Below are 17,466 nucleotides of genomic sequence, written 5' to 3' on the forward strand. Positions count from 1 at the left end.
GTCTTAGCTTGGGTGTTTAAGTCTTTTTAGGTCGCTCAGCCCTCTATAAGCCAATCTTCTTATTTCAGCAGATGCTGAAGTCCCCACTTACCTACCCAACTTTCATCTGATCATTCTTACACCCTAGACCTCCTGGCTAGTGTATCTTCAGCCTTCCTTTCCTAGCAGACATCCATATTCTCCTTGCAGTAGCCCCTGAAGCGTTTTCCACCATATCTGTCCACATTTCCTATGAGTTCCTGAGCCACCTGGAGGGTAGACACTACATCTTGTTCACTGAAGTGTCTGGCTCAGTATATATGCCTCCAATAAAACTATCGACAGATGAAGTTAGAAAATTCCCAAAGCAGTCAGGAATCTGAATTGCATTTAATGGTACCCCTGGGTCAGCTTCTCCAAATTACTGCATCACTGCATCCCACTAGAAAAGCCAGTGACGTCATTGTGTCTAGTTTTACAAGTTAAACTCACAAAGATGCCACATAATGTCAAAGTCCAGAATGGATCTCAATGCGTAAACAAAGCAAAAAGCTGAGAAATATCAGCCTCCCCCTCTTCAAATTTCTCTTTACTATTTTTTTTTCCATCATGCATAGTGTGTGCTACGTACTCTGCAGACTCAGGACAGGTTTTATTTGGAAGAGCAACATAATGTCTCTGTCCTGTCATGTCTGTATTTTCCTGAAATAAATATGACCATGAAACTATAGGATACTTCAACACATCGAGTTTTTCAGTAGTCAAATTCTTCCAACCTTTTTCTGCCAATGCCAGCGCAGCACTGCCTCGTGGTATCTTATTCTGGTGAAGGCAACCTGCAGGGGAATTTAAAGAGCATCTGCTGTATTCTTTATTAGCTAAACAGAGGGAAAACGAGGGGGAAATCTTTAATACATCCCTTACCATGGTATAGAGAGGGATAAAGGTCGATGGCATAATAGCATGAAGAAATCTATTTAGGAGCCTCTGAAACAGGAACCACCTGGAGTTAACATGCGCTCGCATCTGCAATGACAGAATTCTTAGAGAGAGCACCTGAGATGAAGCACCTCAATTCCCTCACAATAATCTGCTGCTCGTCTTCACTCACAGCTGTCACAAGAATGGATGCTAACGCAAGCATCAAATAAAACCCCATTTCCGCAATCGTCACCCCCAAGTGCTCCCAAGAAATCCTAGGAGTACAAGACATAGCCTTGAAAACATACAAAACCTAGTCTGGTGTTACTTAGAAGACAATTTCAATATATATTTTTAATATATTTATAATATATTTTATATTATATATAATTAATATAATATATTTTATATAATATACAATCAATATAATATAAATAATATTTATAATATATATTTGGTATAAATAAATATATATTTAATATATATAAATCCATTTCAGCAAAACATTTATTGAACCAGAATTTTGAATGACCTGTAAGCTCAAAGACTTGATTGATTCCTGTTGCCCCTACTGAACTGGCAACATTGTTTATGGCAACAAGGATTACTTACAGCTGCCTCTGCCCCTGTTGATATTATTTCTTAAGACAAATGGTGTGTTAAAGTCAACTGACTTTTACTGTGTTAGTGTGCCTGTGTGTATGTGCATGTGTGTGTGTGTGTACATGTGTGCTTTTGTCCACACATATTCTCATGCAGCATGTATGAGACAGGGTCCGAGCCAAGGAAGATAAAAAGACTGCTAGTCTGTTTGTGGACTGTCCTGTGGAATGGAGCCAAACTTCGCTCACCTCTATATAATTGTACATAGACAGGTCTGAAATTGCGTGGTCATCTGGAATCCTAAATCTTGAGAATTCGGGAAGGCACAAACCTAGAAACCAAGATTAAATAAAACATATATGTGTTTAAAATAATATACAGAAAATATGCTGGAGAGATAGCTCAGTGGTTAAAAGCATTGACTGCTCTTACAGAGGACCTGAGCTCAGTGACCAGCACACACCTTAGTGGCTCACAACAACCTATTGCCGTGTCTTAGAAGATCTAATGCCATAGTCTGGCCTCTGAGTGCACCTGCACATACATGCCACACACTCACACACAGACATACACACACAGACACATAAGTATATCTTTTTAAAAAGCAAAATAAAATCTTAAAAAAAATGCTGATCTCCTGCTAAGTCAAACTAAACAGTGTTTCTCCTAGCAACATTCTAATCTTGTAAAACTATTGATAATCACAACTATCTACAGTTATTGAGCAATGTCCACTGAACACTGACATCTTGTGGTCAAAGAAAGGTTACGATGAAACTAATAATAAAATATTGGTTGTTTACATCATCATTTCCCTTATTCCACAAATGGAAAATAATTTTGTGATGGCTAATTTATATTGAGAACTTATTGGATTTAGAATTACATCTCTAAATGAGTGTCTGTAGGGAAGATGCCAGAGAGGAAGAACTGATGAGGAAAGGCACACCCTTAATGCGGGCAGCAGTATCCAAGGGGCTGCTGTCCCAAGTGAACAAAAAGGAGAAAGTGGACCAGGCACCAGCAATTCTCTTTGCTTCCTGACGGCAGATGCAATGTGATTCACGCTTCTGCCCCTGCCTCCCCAGTGCCATGAACCATGGCCCTCGAACTATAAACCAAAGCAAACCTTTTCCTCTTCAGTGGCTTCTCTAGTTACAGCAACAAGTAACTGTACACGTTCATAAGACAACTTTAAACGATGCTCAACCCTTCCCTTTTACTATTTCTTGTGTGTTTCTTTGAGGGCTTAGGTGTTTCTGAGGGTGTGCTGCAAAGGCTGTAGGCAAAGGTGGGCACCTGAGGTGGAAGGGAGAGAAAGAACGGCACACACACCACCCTGATTTACTGCTCTGAACTTTTATCTGTCAGTGGGTTACTGCTACTGGGAAGTGGTCAGACCTTGCAGGCATGAGGCCTACCTAGAGGTCCCTGAGTCACTGGAGGGGTGTTGTTGGAGGGCACTGTGGGTCCTAGTTTTCCCTGTCTTTCTCTGTCATTTCCAGAACAGGTGAGTGCCTTTTTCTCTGCTGCTGGCTCCCCACCATGTTTCCTATTCACAAACCAAGGGTGAGGGGTCAACTAATCACAGGCTAGAACTTCTGAAACTGAGAGCCACTGTCATAGAATGTTATTTTAACTAGGCAAAGATGGGTTACATTTGTTTATGCTGCAGAATATGACTTTAACTGTGTAAAGATGTGTTACATTTGTTTATGCTGTATTTGTTTAACAATGTAAGGTTGTGTGTTTAATTATGTAAAGATGTGTTCATATGCTTCTCCTTGCCTGCCTAAGGCACCTGATTGGTCTAATAAAGAACTGAATGGTCAATAGCTAGGCAGAGAAAGGATAGGCAGGATTAGCAGGCAGAGAAAATAAATAGGAGAAGAAATCTAGGCTCAAGAAAAAGGAAGAAGGAAAAATGAGAGAAGAAGGCAGAGAGAATGAGGGACATGCCTGGGGGCAAGAAGCCAGGCAGCAGCCAGCCAGACATAGAGAAGCAGTGAACGTAAGCTATACAGAAGTAAGAAAGATAATAAGCCCTGAAACAAAAGGTAGATAAAGAGAAACATGTTAATTTAAGTTAAAAGAGCTAGCCAGAAATGTGCCAAAGCTAGGCTGAGCATTCATAACTAATAATAAGTCTCTGTGTCATGATTTGGCAGCTGGTTGGTGGCCCAGAAGAAAAAGTCTGCTACAGGCCCCAATAAACCTTTTCTAAGTTGACTATCCCAGGTATTGTTGCAGTAATGGAAAGCATTTCCTCCATGAATCCTAGGCTTCCCTCTCTGAGTGTTCACTCTCTGGGATAGGCCATGGCTGTGGCAGAGATATTATTAGAACATCAGTGTTATAAACAGGCCTACAGATGATCATCTAGCCGAGTCTATGTCCCTCTGAGAACATATACTTACTAAGATCATTATTGAATTTGTCCATTAGCTCATCAAATACCAAGCAGTCTTCAAAGCCCTGAAACAAGAAAAATGGGTAAAAATAAGGCATAAATAATGAAATACTTCATAGTAATTATAACGAGAACTAGTACTGGTAGGAAAATTGCACAGAGAGCTTCTTATCTGATGCCTAATCATGATACACAGACCAGCAACTGGATCCTCACACTGTCTTTGCCTCACTGATATCTGTAATGATTACAATGATTTAAAAGTGAACAACAAAAAAATTTTAAAGACATCTGTGATCTTGACAGATCCCAATGCCTCTTTAAGAGTTGAAGGGGAAGGAAGAGGCAGGGAGGAGAACAGAGAAAAATGTAGAGCTCAATAAAAATCAATCAATCAATAAATAAATAAATACCCGGGGGAGGGGAGAAGACTAACAATTACATGTCTTTTTTATGAGTTAGTTGTAAAGTATTTGAGTCTCTTAAGATTCATGTTCAGAAAGATTGAATGAGCTGAGCATATAATTCAATGGTTGACTTTAGGTTCAGTTCCCATTACTGCTAAAAAAAAATACTAATGATAGGATCAAATCAATTTAGTTCCTATAACTCAAATTTAAAACAAATTTTGAACATGAAGAACTTGAAAAATTTGTAAGGTCATACTAAATGCAATGAAGAATGAGAACCCTGAGTAGTGAATTTCCATTATCTACAAATTCAAACTACAGTTTCAGAGACAATGTAAAAATATGTAAAATAGACTTTTCACATCAGCTACAGCAATTGCACTTGAAACAGTAAATGTACTTTTCAATGAACGTCTGCAAATTCTTTATGGTATAAAAACTTTGACATAAGAGATGATGTATAAGGCCAAGACAACAGTTACAAATTCTTACATAAAATAATTTGTTTTTCCTCGGTACGTGTTGGGATAGACACTAGTAAAACTTTCGTGTTAGAGATGGAATGTGGGTGTCAAGTAAGTTATGCAGAACACATTGTGTAGTGAATCCCGGAGGTAAGGGCTGAACTACTTCCAGAACTCCCGCATTTATCCACAGGACTGTAAGTGATGTTTACTTATGTTTACTTATGAAACTATGTGCTTGCAGTCCCTTTGTAGGAAAGTCACAAGCTGCTTTTACTTGAAATAAAGTCCTATCATCAAAGCAATATATGACTAGTGATTGCTAAACTATCACATATATATATATATCTTATTAATGTCTTGCATATATGTATATATTATATACATTAATAAGATTCTTGATGTTATCATTTAATATCGGAGTGCTATAGTTTAAAAATTTCTTTCTAACCACAATACCAAAATTTTCATGGAAGTAGTAGTATCAACATTTTACCAGTTTGGGGTTTTATTTCGACCTGCCAGTCATGTTAGCCGTCTCCACGTTAGGCTGTAGACACACCTCTCAAGAAAACAGGTAATATGCTGTGCTTTTCTCTGGAATGGGTTATTGCATCAGACAATCTGGGTCCTTGATGGAGTTGACATTAGTCTGACTGGGCAACTGGGCTGATGAAGGAAACGGCTGTGTTCTTGGGACTGTGTGGGGATGGTTTAGATGGCGCTTCTACTTAGGACTTAGTATTTGAGACTGACGTTGGAATGATCCAGGAACTTTCCTACAGGAAAAGAACTCACCGCATTCATTCCTTGCCCGAAAAATGGAACAATGGCATGAGCTGCGTCTCCCATCAGCACACAGTGTGACTTCAGGTGGAAGGGAGAACACTTCACTGATATCATGGGCTGGGCAGGCAACAGGAAGAAGTCCCTCAGGAGGGCTTGCCTGTGGAAGAAAGCAATCAGATGTGAACAGGTTACTTGGGGTTAATCACGGCTAAGTTCTTTTATAGATTGGCTTCGTTGCCTTGGTATTTTGATGAAAAAAATTGATAATGACAACAGTAAAACAACAACTGGGGGGTGTAGTTCAGTGGAAGATTGCTCGTCTAACATGTTTAAGGTCCTGGGTTCAAGTCCCAGAACCAGGGAAAAAAAGAAAAGGGAAATTGGCTTCTTCTAGAAATAAATTCTGCTATTCCAGGGCTAAGGAGACGACGGATTTGTTAAACGATGGCCGTGCAAGCATAAGGACCTGAGTTCAGAGCCTTAATTCCACGAAAGGTCAAGTACAGCGGCACTCATGTGAAACACAGGGCGTGCGGTAGTGTATATCTCTATAATCCCAGCACTGGTGGGAAATAGAGAAAGAAGCACCTCGGGGACTGCCAATCATTCTGCTGCTAGATGTTTGGAATTTATTCACTGTGCTACAATCAATATTTTCTTATGTTTCTACGAACCAAGACTGTTGCCAATGCTGTGTAGAAAAAATGCACAAGCTATTTTTATTTGGACTAGTGATTGGCTCAATCACCTATCCATCAAGCCCCAGGTATTTACCTTGCTGGCAAGCCCGTGTAGCCAGGTTCAGTGAGAGACCCTGTCTCTAAAAATATGGTGGAGAATAACTGAGAAAGACACCCACTATCAGCCTCTGGTCTCCAGAAACGTATATGTGTGGGGGTATATGTGCATTTGGACTGCCCTTGCATGTACATACAAACATATACACTTACAACATAAACATACAAACACACATAATTACACTGTTCTCATTACCACTGTTTGTGGTAAGGCTAAACACGTACAAAAGGATAAGTCTGGAAGCATTTGCATAATTTGAAATATGTCTGTATACATATATAATGTCATAAAGGCATTATTATGTACATGGACCATAATGTTTTAATGTATTATTGTATTTTAGGCTATTTTCAAATACAATCGTGTATTTTAGACTCCTGTGTAAATACTGAACAAATGCTGCAGTGTATTTTACTAGATCACAGCAAATGAGATTAATGTGAATCCTTATATCTTAGGAAATCAATAACCGCAATCAAAATCATGCTGGGGAGTTTGGAATAAGTTGGCCAATGGGTTCACGATTTTAGTTGAACTGAAGTCAACTTATCATCTGTTGTTGACCATGAAGACTAGGGTAAACACAAAGAAAAATCCTGATACCTGTAAAGCATCAAGAGAGATTTTCTAGAAAGTATAAATACAAAAATATTGAATGTCCTCAGTAATCTAAAGTCTGAGGGCAGCAAGATGGCTCAGTGGGTGAAGTGCGTGCTCCCAAGTCTGAGGACCTGAGTTCAGTCCCCAAAGTGACAGAAAGCAAGAGAACTGACTCCTACAGGTTGTCCTTTGACCTTTGCGTGCATGCTGCATGCCACAGTGCCCTCCTTTCAAAAAATAAAACAACACATAAATGTAATTTAGAAAACGTTAAAAGAATATTAAATATGGCTAAGGATGTGAGAATCAGCCACGGAACAATTTTAAATGACACAGGAGCTCAATTTGGTGGTCAGACAGGTTCTCTTCAAGGGTAGAGCTGTAGGTCTCTGTAGACCAGGAACCTGTGACAGCTGGCGCTTGTCAAGCCCTACTGGGCTGGGGCTGCTCTTTCCATTTTGCATAGGTAGCTGTGGGTTTCATAACTCAGCTCTCAGGAAGGCCTTAATTCATCTCCAAGGTGCACATTGGGAAGTAAGAGGCAGATTTGGGTTGAAATCTTGTTATGGACCAGGCCTGGAGGCACATGGCTGTGTTTTCAGCACCAAAGGCCTAGGAGTGAGGATTATGGGTTCCAAATCAGCGCCGGTTGCAACAGGGTGGCCCTGTCTGGGAAACAAAAACACCTGCTCCTTTTTCGCCTGACTGCGCCCCACATTCCATGTGTGAAATCTGAATCCTCAGCATGACAGGAGTTGCAGCCAGGAACAGAGGGTGGTTCACTCACGAGCATGGAGTCCAGATCCAATCAGATTTGTGCCTTACAAAATAGACCCTAGGGAGACCCATGTCCCTTCGCTCACAGGAGCTCTCACAAGCAGAAGGCCTCTTCCCTGAGCCAGGAACCAGCTCTCACCAGACCCAAATCTTCTGGGGCCTTGATCCTGAACACATCAACCTCCAGAGCTGGGAGAAAAGCTTTCTGTCACGTCTAAGTCACCCAGTGTGTGACAGTTTTGTTGTGGCAGGACTCTACAGGTCACACTGCTTCCACAGCACCTGTTCTGTCTCCCTGGAGAGGACAGTGGAGTGAAAAGTGAGCTGGGTGTTTGGTGTGTGTGTGTTCATGTGTGTGTGTGTTCATGTGTGTGTGTGTTCATGTGTGTGTGTGTTCATGTGTGTGTGTGTGTGTGTGTGCGCGCGCGCGCGACACGCAGTATTTGGGGGCAAGCAGAGTCCTTAAATGAGAACGCACAGCAAAGTCCACGTGGAGAGGGATGCTGACATGGGCCAGGTGAGCAGCCAATCACAAACCAGCTAGCTAGTTAATTCACTCAGCCTTGGTGGGGCAGAACTTAGTCCCTGTGGGCCGAGCAATGTATAGGATAGTCTTATTAATAATCTACAGCAACCTGCCCAAGGTAGGTGGTATCATTTAACCACAAGGAGCCCCGAGCATAGGAAAGCACACGGCTAGGAAGGGACAGGCCTGGGACAGGTTTCTGTTGTCTCACATATCTGTGTCTCAAAAAAAAAAACAAAAAAAACAAAAAGTCACCACCAGTCTTGTGGCAGGCACACCAAGCCTGAGGAATCCAAGGAAAGCCTAGGGACACTGGCGCTTGTGTTCCTGGGATAACCTGAACATGATTTTCTCAGAATCTCCACTCATAACAAAGAGCCCACAACAAAAAACAAAAAACAAAAAACAAAAAAAAGTTGAGGCAGTTTTGTTTGAATTTAGAATAACTCAAACCAAAGACATGAAAGGCACAATTTCCCATGGAGACTTACTCTCCCATCAGAGGGATGGCATCTGGAAAGTTCTTCTGGAAGAAGTTCAGCACATCGTAATTTGTTGGAAGGTTTTCAAATTCTTCGAAGGACATGAACAAGGTACATGTGAAAGATTTGTCCTGTAAAGGAGAGGGAGGGTTGAGAGAGGAGAAGAGATGGTGACGCTGGCACTCAGGGCCCTCGCAGGGACTAAGGATCTCCTGCAGGAGACTATCCAAGCCAGCTTTGTCCCCTTTCCCCTGGAGGAAAGCTCTGCCATGTCTCAGGGGACTCCTTGCTTCCTGAGTCACCAGGAAAACTGCTACCGTGCAAACCATCCATGTTCACCAAGCAAATATTGCAGTCCTTGGATTGTTTATAGATTGTTTCATGTGATTTTTTTCCTCCTCTTTTTTTCCTCTTAAGATAGTATTGATCTTATGACAGACAGCAACAGGAAGGAAACGACTACCACAGAACACAGCAAGCTGGATAGATAAAGAAAAAACCCTGGAGACAAATGAAAGAACGAATACACATACACTAATGTCCCGCAGACCTTAAAGACTGGAATTCTAGATTAAAAAATGACGAGATCAACTAGGTTACATAAATGCCCAACACAAAAGTAAGTCATAAAAATATTAATTATTAAGAGGCATAAAAAGCAGATAAGAATTTGTACGTTACCATATTTGGAAGGGCAATCATCATAAAGGCATTTCTAGGCCAAATATGAAGACAATTAGGTTCCATGGCATACTGTAACAAAGAACACAGGCTCGATTAGCAAGCAGCTCATCTCTACCATGACTGCACTGCTTCCACAGTCACCTAGACCATGCCCACACACAGGGTGCCTTGCACGCGTGTTACTGCATGAAGTAGGCATTGTCTTAGATAAAACTTTGGGTTCTATCTTTATATGTTCAAACTTAAGCAAGTTTTTTTTTAACCATTTATTTCAAGATTTGAGAACATACTGTAATAAGATATTCTTTTTCTTTCACCCTGTCATTCTACACACACAAACATGTATGTTTGTATGTATGTATGTATGTATGTATGTATGTATGTATGTATGTAATAAAGTATATGCATATAAAACATTTATGTGGCTAGATGTTTGTGTGTGTAGGATTATGTGCAATAATTTTACATTTCGTGCTTTTATAGACAGGACAGGAAAGTCTTGAGTTCAGGGAGTAAACAAAACTGAAGGAACAGTAGTCTCCCAGCTACCCTTGTCATGAAGCAGCAAAGTCATTGTGTCTTACAAAGGTCTGTGTCTGCCTGGCTTTGCTGTTTCTTCTGCTCTTTGTTGTTGTTTGTTGCTTTTGCCCCAGAACCCTAAACAAAGTCTAAACCATAGACGCTGAAATGAATCAAGTGCCTATAATCATTGAGTTTGATCTCAAAGATTATATGGGGACTAGAGTCTATAGTGGACAAGAAAGTACAGCTACCATGAAAAGCCAAGTCACTTCTTAATAAAGAGGGAGGAAGGAAGAGAGTGGGAGTTTTGGTGCTAACTGAAAGTATAGGAAATAATGGGTTGACATGTAAACAGCTAAAAAGGGGCCTTGTATAGAAGATCAGAGCACAGAGGAACTAAGTGGGGAACAGCAGGGCTTTGGTACAGCTTCACCAGCTGAGCAAGGTGGAGGAGGTAGAGAGGCACCTAGCACTTGGAGCGAATACCCTGCTTGTCCCTCCTGCCATCTTTTCTATTTCTCTCCTACTTCCTCATCTTTGCAGAACTCTAAAAAGTAAGACAAGGAAGAAAACAACAAGAGAAGCTAAGTTGGTTTCCTAACACAGTATCAAAGGTCAGAATTTGATTAAAATAGTGAGGAAGCCAACATTAGGTTCTGGCTTCCTCACTGACACAAAGAATGGCTTGTGTATCATGGCAAATACAGTACGCTACCAAGAATACACGGAAGTTCACAAATAGTCCTCGGGTCTAGAAAACAACCTTTAAATCCCAGCTTCTCATTTGAAGTCGCTCAAAACATAAATCCAGTTAGCATTCTGATTGTTCCCAAACAGCTCTGAGGTAGGCCTTGGGTGTGAAAGGAGAGCTGGAAAGACTGTAGGGGCTGGAGGAGGCTGGCGAGTGCTGTGAACTGGTCTTTCTGGACACCGCATGGAGATTGCACCCAAACACTCACAGCATCTGTGGCTGTTTGCACAAGTTCTACCCCAAATCAGGTCATCTTAAATTTCCACCTAGATAAAGGAGATGATTTTCGGGCATTGTGCTTTCCTGAAGAGCCTCCGGCAATTGGTAATGATAGAGGAGGGAAATTCTTTCTTCTTTGAGGGTGTGGTCACTGGTAAGTTTCCCACTTTCCAATGGATGATTCCACATCCATGCAAGTATGAACAGCACTAACTGGGCTTAGTGTGTGAAAAAATAATTAGACTGGAATAAAAGGAGGAGGAGGAGGAAGCGATGAAGTCAGGAGGGGGGATATGTTGAGAGGAGAGAGGGAGTTATGTAACTGTGTACATGTATAAAATTCTCAAAGAATAAAATAAAATATAGGCTTTAAGGTAAAGCTAAGTTTACAAACCTTGAAAGAATGAGAAGAATGGAGATGTTTTCCTAGTAATACCCACAAAGGCCTTGCACCTAGTCTCTCTTCCCACTCCACACTTGGGAGATGGACCACAAGTTGCACAGGAAAAAAGAAAGAGAAGAGAGAAAAGAAAGGGGCAAAAAATTCGAGGGCATGAACTAGCTGATTTTACACAATGATCTTACGTTTCTGAGTTTTGATTTCTAGATTTTACTCAGATACAGAAAATTGCGCATATATATGGCAAGAAAGTAAAACTGTGTAAGGGACAAAGGGCAAGGAAAAAAGAAGGGCAGAGGCTCCAGGGAAGAATATGCTGAGCGCACAATACATGTCCACAAACTTGAGTATATAAATAAATACTTTTAGAAGAGAAAAATTAAAAAAAATGCCTAGAATGTTTAGGGCTTGTCAAAATGCTCCTGTATTTGGGTCATATTTGTCTCAAGATAGCTTCTTGAATAAACGAGACCTTGAAAAGAAGACTATTATTACTAATAATTACAGTGGCTGAAACGTAAGAACATAAGTGGCTACATCACAGCTACTTTATTGTGCACTGTTCTGCTTACGTTGAGGCTGGCTTGTCAACAGAACCATCTCACCCTGGAATCCAGAGTTATTGGGTCTCCAAAGGTAAGGTTAGGATCCTCATACAACAGGTACAGGGAAATCAGAGGAATGATTTGACGACAATGACGAAGAAATGGAAAGACAATGAGACGTTAAAAATATCTATTTGAGCCAGGCGGTGGAGGTGCATGTCTTTAATGCCAGCACTCGGGAGGAAGAGGCAGGCAGATCAATCTCTGTGAGTTCAAGGCCAGCCTGGTCTGCAGAGTGAGTGCCAGAACAAGGTCCAAAGCTACACAGAGAAACCCTGTCTCGAAAAACAAACAAACAAACAAAAAGGACGATTTGATTGCCCTGTAGAATATGTTAGAATGTAACTTTCCTGTCTCGATTAATTAGATATTTTATAGAAGCCCTTACTTCACCTAGAAGAGATGAAATCAGATCAAAACTTTAGAATGGGTGTTTTGGATGCAAATTAAGCATTCGATGTTATCTGCTTCGTATAAGTTAATGTTCTTATATTGCCTCTGTTAGTATTTCCTTTTCCATAATAAGTGTCTATGTTTGATTGTGACAGACTCAAACAGTTTTGTTTTATTTTTAAACATAAAATTTTATATTAAAATAATTTCATGCAAAAATTCCCATAGCACTTATGTGCTTCTGGCATAGCATAGAACTTAGTAATGGAACAAAGGGGAATGAGAAAAACACGATTTAAATCTCCTTTCAGAAATACATTATTAATCTACTCCACTAGCTCTCCTTAGATGCTCCTATGGGAGATGGCTATGGGAAGGGAGAAGACCTACCTCCCCATTCTTAGGTGGAATTGTCAGCTCCATGTACCCATGCGGGATGTATTGCTGACTATAGTCAAAGCGAGGCCTCTTCATGAGGTGAGCTCTGACTGTTGAATAGGCTCCATCGCATCCTACAATGAGGTCATAAGTGACATCTCTGGGAACTTGGTCAGGTCTGAAAAACAGAACGAACCATTCCCCCCAGCCAACAAAAACATCTAGTGAAAACGGTAATGTATTTCAACTTGGGTGTTAAAAGCAAACTCTAGCGGTAACTCAATGAGCCCATTTTTAAATGCCTAATTTAGAGCCTGACTTTATCTAGCTTGGATCAACAGATTTAAAATTAAATGAAAATGCTTGTCCCAGACATGGTTTTGCTTTTGAGAATGAGAATAATGCACCACTACTCTGATACTAAAGACAGATGTGCTTGCTCCAGAAGTGTGACAGAGCTGAAGGAAGAAAACTGAGAAGACAGGAAAGCAGTCCCGAAGTGTAAGGGTAAACACATCTGTAAGTGTGAGCAGATTCAGTAGTATCTGCAGGCATGTGACCAGGGTTTGCTGGAGAAAACATGCTTGGTTTGAGGAAAGCATACCAGATACAAGCTTAAGAACAGAACACCCTCATCCCTTGTTGACCTCCAGGATTGGTTCCAGGATATCCAAACTTGCAAATGCTCAAGTTTCTTGTGTCTAACCTGATGGAGGAGGGTCATCTGTCTATGTGTTACTTTCATTATTAATAAAGATACTGCGTTGGCCCTTTAATAGGATAGAAAATTAGGTAGGCGGAGTAGACAGAACAGAATTGTGGGAAAAGGGGTAGCAGGCAGTGGGGAGACGCTTCAAGCAGTCGCCATAGTGAGTCTCCATGCTTCTCCTCTCCGAGATGGACGCAGGTTAAGATCTCTCCTGGTAAGCCACACCTCGTGGTGCTACACAGATTACTAAATATGGGTTAAAAGAAGATGTGAGAATTAACCAATTAGAGGCTACAGATAATGGGCCAGGCAGTGTTTAAAAGAATACAGTTTCCGTGTAATTATTTTGGGTAAAGCTAGCCGGGTGGCGGGACACAGCCCGCCGTTTCCTTCAACACTAACCAACAGCACAGTATTTGCATATGTCCTGCACAAACCCTCCCAGATACTTCAGCTGCTCTCTAGAAATGTTGTGTGAGAGGTTGTATCACTGGGGAGCCCAGGCAAAAGTAAAAGTCTCGGCGTGGTTAGCACAGAGGACTTCTTTTATTTTTACGTTTTCTTGGCAGTGCAATGTCTGTTTCGCACACTTTTGATCTGGGGTTGGTTGTACGCGTGGTTGAAATATCCTCATATATGGAAGGTTAACTGCAATGCACAGAGGGCAAAGGGGGAGGGAAGAAGAATTTTGGATGTAAAGATGGAAGTTTAAATTCCTGATTCTGGAAAAAGGCAGAAGAAGATTTATTCCATTAGAAGGACGATGATTGCAGAGTGACAGTTTCAGGAAGCTGACTTTTCAGTCTGGAGTGGAAGAGGGGACTCACAGGAGGCAATGGCATGAGCCCACATGGACAAGGCAACAGCTGGACACCATCATATCCCAGAAGAAGAGAGAGACCATAGGAAGACAGACATGGTGAATGAAAACGTACAGATTTAATGGGAGAAAATGGGAGAAGAACTCACCATAAGGGACAGATCATGTCAAAACAGTCCCAGGGAAGACAGGAATATTGGGGGGGGGGGGCAATAGAGATGAGAAAGGCTTCTAGAATCTGAGCAAATGCAACTGTGCTGGGGTTGGTGAATCATTGATCAGGACCTCACTGAGAATGAGGACAGAGGCCTGGGCGCACTTGCTAATGTTAGAAGTGTGAATTTGCAAATGATTATGTAACCTGTGACTGATGTATGGTATTCTGAGGGTGGGACTTTAAAGGACATAGAGCTGGCTAAGGACAGGCAGAGAAGTCAAGCCATGCAAGAGGACATGAGACACAAAGCAGGGGAGGGCCACCTATTTCCTAGGAAGAGAGAGTCTGAACCGAAAATGATCACCTGAGCATGGTTAACTGATTATGGTCACCCAAGCATGGAAATTAGGAATTCACACTTCTGGGTACTTAGAAAACATCAGGGAACTATTCTCAAACCAAAGGCCCTGGCTGCGAAGACTATTTGAATTTTCGCTTCAGTAATCATTTAACTCTTTCGAAAGAGCCAAAGAACAAAGTTTGCTGGTAGAGCTCACCACTCCCACCCTTGCCCTCAGAAGTCAAAAGCCTGAAGGGTGATTACCCAAGCACGGTGACCACCCCTTCCTCGGGATGGCATTTTGACAGCTTGTGGCCAAAGTGCACCTTCGCATTGGGGTATGACTCCACCGCTGAGGGAAGAAACAGGGTAAACAGAACTGAGTTTCAGCTGTGCTTTACCTAATCAAACCGAAAGGCTGATCATTTACTGTGAACAATAGATAGAGAGAGATACTACTTGGTTAATTAACTGTTCTGCTTATTTGTGACAGGGTCTTATTGATCTCATTGTGTATCCTAGGCTAGTCTCCTATTTACAATCCCTCTGCTTCTTCTATTTGATTGCTGGGCTTCCATGTGCGTACCTATCGTGCCAGAATCTCCTCTCTCTCTCTCTCTCTCTCTCTCTCTCTCTCTCTCTCTCTCTCTCTCTCTCTCTCTCTCTCTCTCTCTCTCTCTCTCTCTCTCTCTCTCTCTCTCTCTCTCTCTCTCTCCTCTCTCCTGCCTTCACAGACACGCGCATCTAACAGGGCACTTGGCAATCTGTCTGCTTATGTCTGTTGACCCACTGGACGGTGAGTTCTTGACCAGTGTGTGGTAGAATTCCAAGGTCTAAGGAGTGAATTATTTTTCACTTGGATACTTGATGAGATGAAGAGAGACACTGTGGCAATTTTGCTATTACACAATCTTTTTTTTTTTTTTTTTTTTTTTTTTTTTTTTTTTTTTTTTTTTGGTTTTTTCGAGACAGGGTTTCTCTGTGGCTTTGGAGCCTGTCCTGGAACTAGCTCTTGTAGACCAGGCTGGTCTCGAACTCACAGAGATCCGCCTGCCTCTGCCTCCCGAGTGCTGGGATTAAGCTATTACACAATCTTATTCCTTAGAGCCCATAAAAGGGAGCAGCAACCAAACCCTAGTAAGTTGAGTCAACAAAAGCATTAGGCTTACCAAACAGTAGATCTTTGTTTAACTTCTCTCTGCTTATGGAAAGGATATACTGTAAAAAAAAAAAAAAAAAAAAAAAAAGTAGACATTGTTTCTGGAGAATGGGAAAATGTAACTCTAAGTTACTCAGAAAGAAAAAATAGTCACTATTTAGCAAAAGGTTGCAAACTGTTTTAGAACCATTTAGTTAAATGATATGATAATAATAATAATTAGATAATGATAATAATGTTAACCAAATATGGTAAATATAATATCCAAATTTTTAGCTTAGGTTTTCTGAAAGTTTAATACTATAAAAATCAAAACCTTCTCACAGATAAAATATTAGTTCCATTAATTAATTTTAATGTTGTGAATTTCCTATCTCCATCAGAGCTCTCTAAATATGGCTGTTACATTGCTTCTCTACCGATAACATCAGAGCAAATGCACTGCCACCCCACCCAAAAAAAAACTACCTCCAAGGCCTTAATTTTAGAAAAAGCTGTGTGCAAAGGTAACATGGGGTGGCCGTTGTCGGAGGACAGCCTTTCACTATGACACATGTTGTTTATTTCAGACTGTGTGTTAAAATGTAGCAGGTTATATAATGCAATGCACACATGGTGTCCAGGGACCATAATACTTTAAGCATCAATTAAAATGTTTTATTTTAGTTTAGTTTAAAAACAGAAAAAAGTTCAAGTAAAATAAAAAGTGATTCAGAATAATAAATCTTAGGTTGCTTGGACTCATCGTTTACTCATGAGTAAAGTCACAAACAGTTAATTTGAAGTATTAGTTACTTTATAGCAAACATGCCTACCAGAGATCATGAAAGTCACAATGCAGTCTTATGATTTAGAGTGAATTCATTAAGTATTTAAAGTATAACGTTTTTCCAAATCATGGGAAACCACACAGTTTTTAGCATGGAAATTCTAACTTACAGCTCTTCTCGTTCTGCAGTAGAAATTTCACCTTAGCAGTCAAATCTAAATTTGGTTTAAAAACAACTCCGCTGTATTACAGTGACAGTGGCTGAGGAGGTGCTTGCTTCCTGTCGTGGCAGGGCAAGACAAAGCAGTGGTTCCTCCATCTTGTATTAGTGCTGAGGCCCATTTCTACATTTAACTAGAATCTGATCTCTTTGTTGGTGAATCCCTTGGAAAATTGCCCAACTCTGCCTAGGAAGCAAAGGTCAGGATGTCCTAACTAATTTACCTTACCCTTTGCTAACAATCGCTTGTTTGTGTGGATCCTCCCTCCAGCTAACCACTTAGCTGCTGTAAAAAGTGCTTGCTTCAGACTGTTTACTCTGTGAAGCCCCCACCCACACTCCCACAGATGCTGAGCAAGATTCCTGGACCAGGCCTCTGCCCTTAAACAAAACAAAACAAAAAAACGTGTTCTGGTCAGTCACTCCAACGGCCAGGGGCTATGGTTCAAGGGTAGAGTACTTTGCTCAACTAGCACAAAGTCCTGGCCTCCACACCCAGCACAGCAAGGAAAGACATTATAGAGGGTGCTAGGGATGCTTCCATTATAAATATTCCTTTAAATTAATGTGGTGAAAATGGT

The 17,466-nt window shown here is 41.0% G+C and overlaps 1 protein-coding gene across 3 annotated transcripts in view; it reads right to left on the reverse strand.

Moving 5' to 3' along the window:
* Positions 1 to 17,466, reverse strand: part of Kmo (kynurenine 3-monooxygenase) — a 29,437-nt gene that overhangs the window by 1,988 nt on the left and 9,983 nt on the right. For all 3 annotated transcript variants that reach the window (XM_038348607.2, XM_038348608.2, XM_038348609.2), the window contains 10 exons: positions 15,907 to 15,955; positions 15,002 to 15,089; positions 12,724 to 12,889; positions 9,441 to 9,512; positions 8,769 to 8,890; positions 5,586 to 5,733; positions 3,921 to 3,978; positions 1,752 to 1,834; positions 904 to 1,005; positions 756 to 815 (listed from right to left, as the gene is read on the reverse strand). In XM_038348607.2, the coding sequence (XP_038204535.1) occupies positions 756 to 815; positions 904 to 1,005; positions 1,752 to 1,834; positions 3,921 to 3,978; positions 5,586 to 5,733; positions 8,769 to 8,890; positions 9,441 to 9,512; positions 12,724 to 12,889; positions 15,002 to 15,089; positions 15,907 to 15,955 (948 nt within the window). The remainder of the gene's footprint in view (positions 1 to 755; positions 816 to 903; positions 1,006 to 1,751; positions 1,835 to 3,920; positions 3,979 to 5,585; positions 5,734 to 8,768; positions 8,891 to 9,440; positions 9,513 to 12,723; positions 12,890 to 15,001; positions 15,090 to 15,906; positions 15,956 to 17,466) is intronic.

The sequence above is a fragment of the Arvicola amphibius genome, chromosome 12, assembly GCF_903992535.2.
Source record: "Arvicola amphibius chromosome 12, mArvAmp1.2, whole genome shotgun sequence".
In the NCBI taxonomy this organism is placed as follows: Eukaryota; Metazoa; Chordata; class Mammalia; order Rodentia; family Cricetidae; genus Arvicola; species Arvicola amphibius.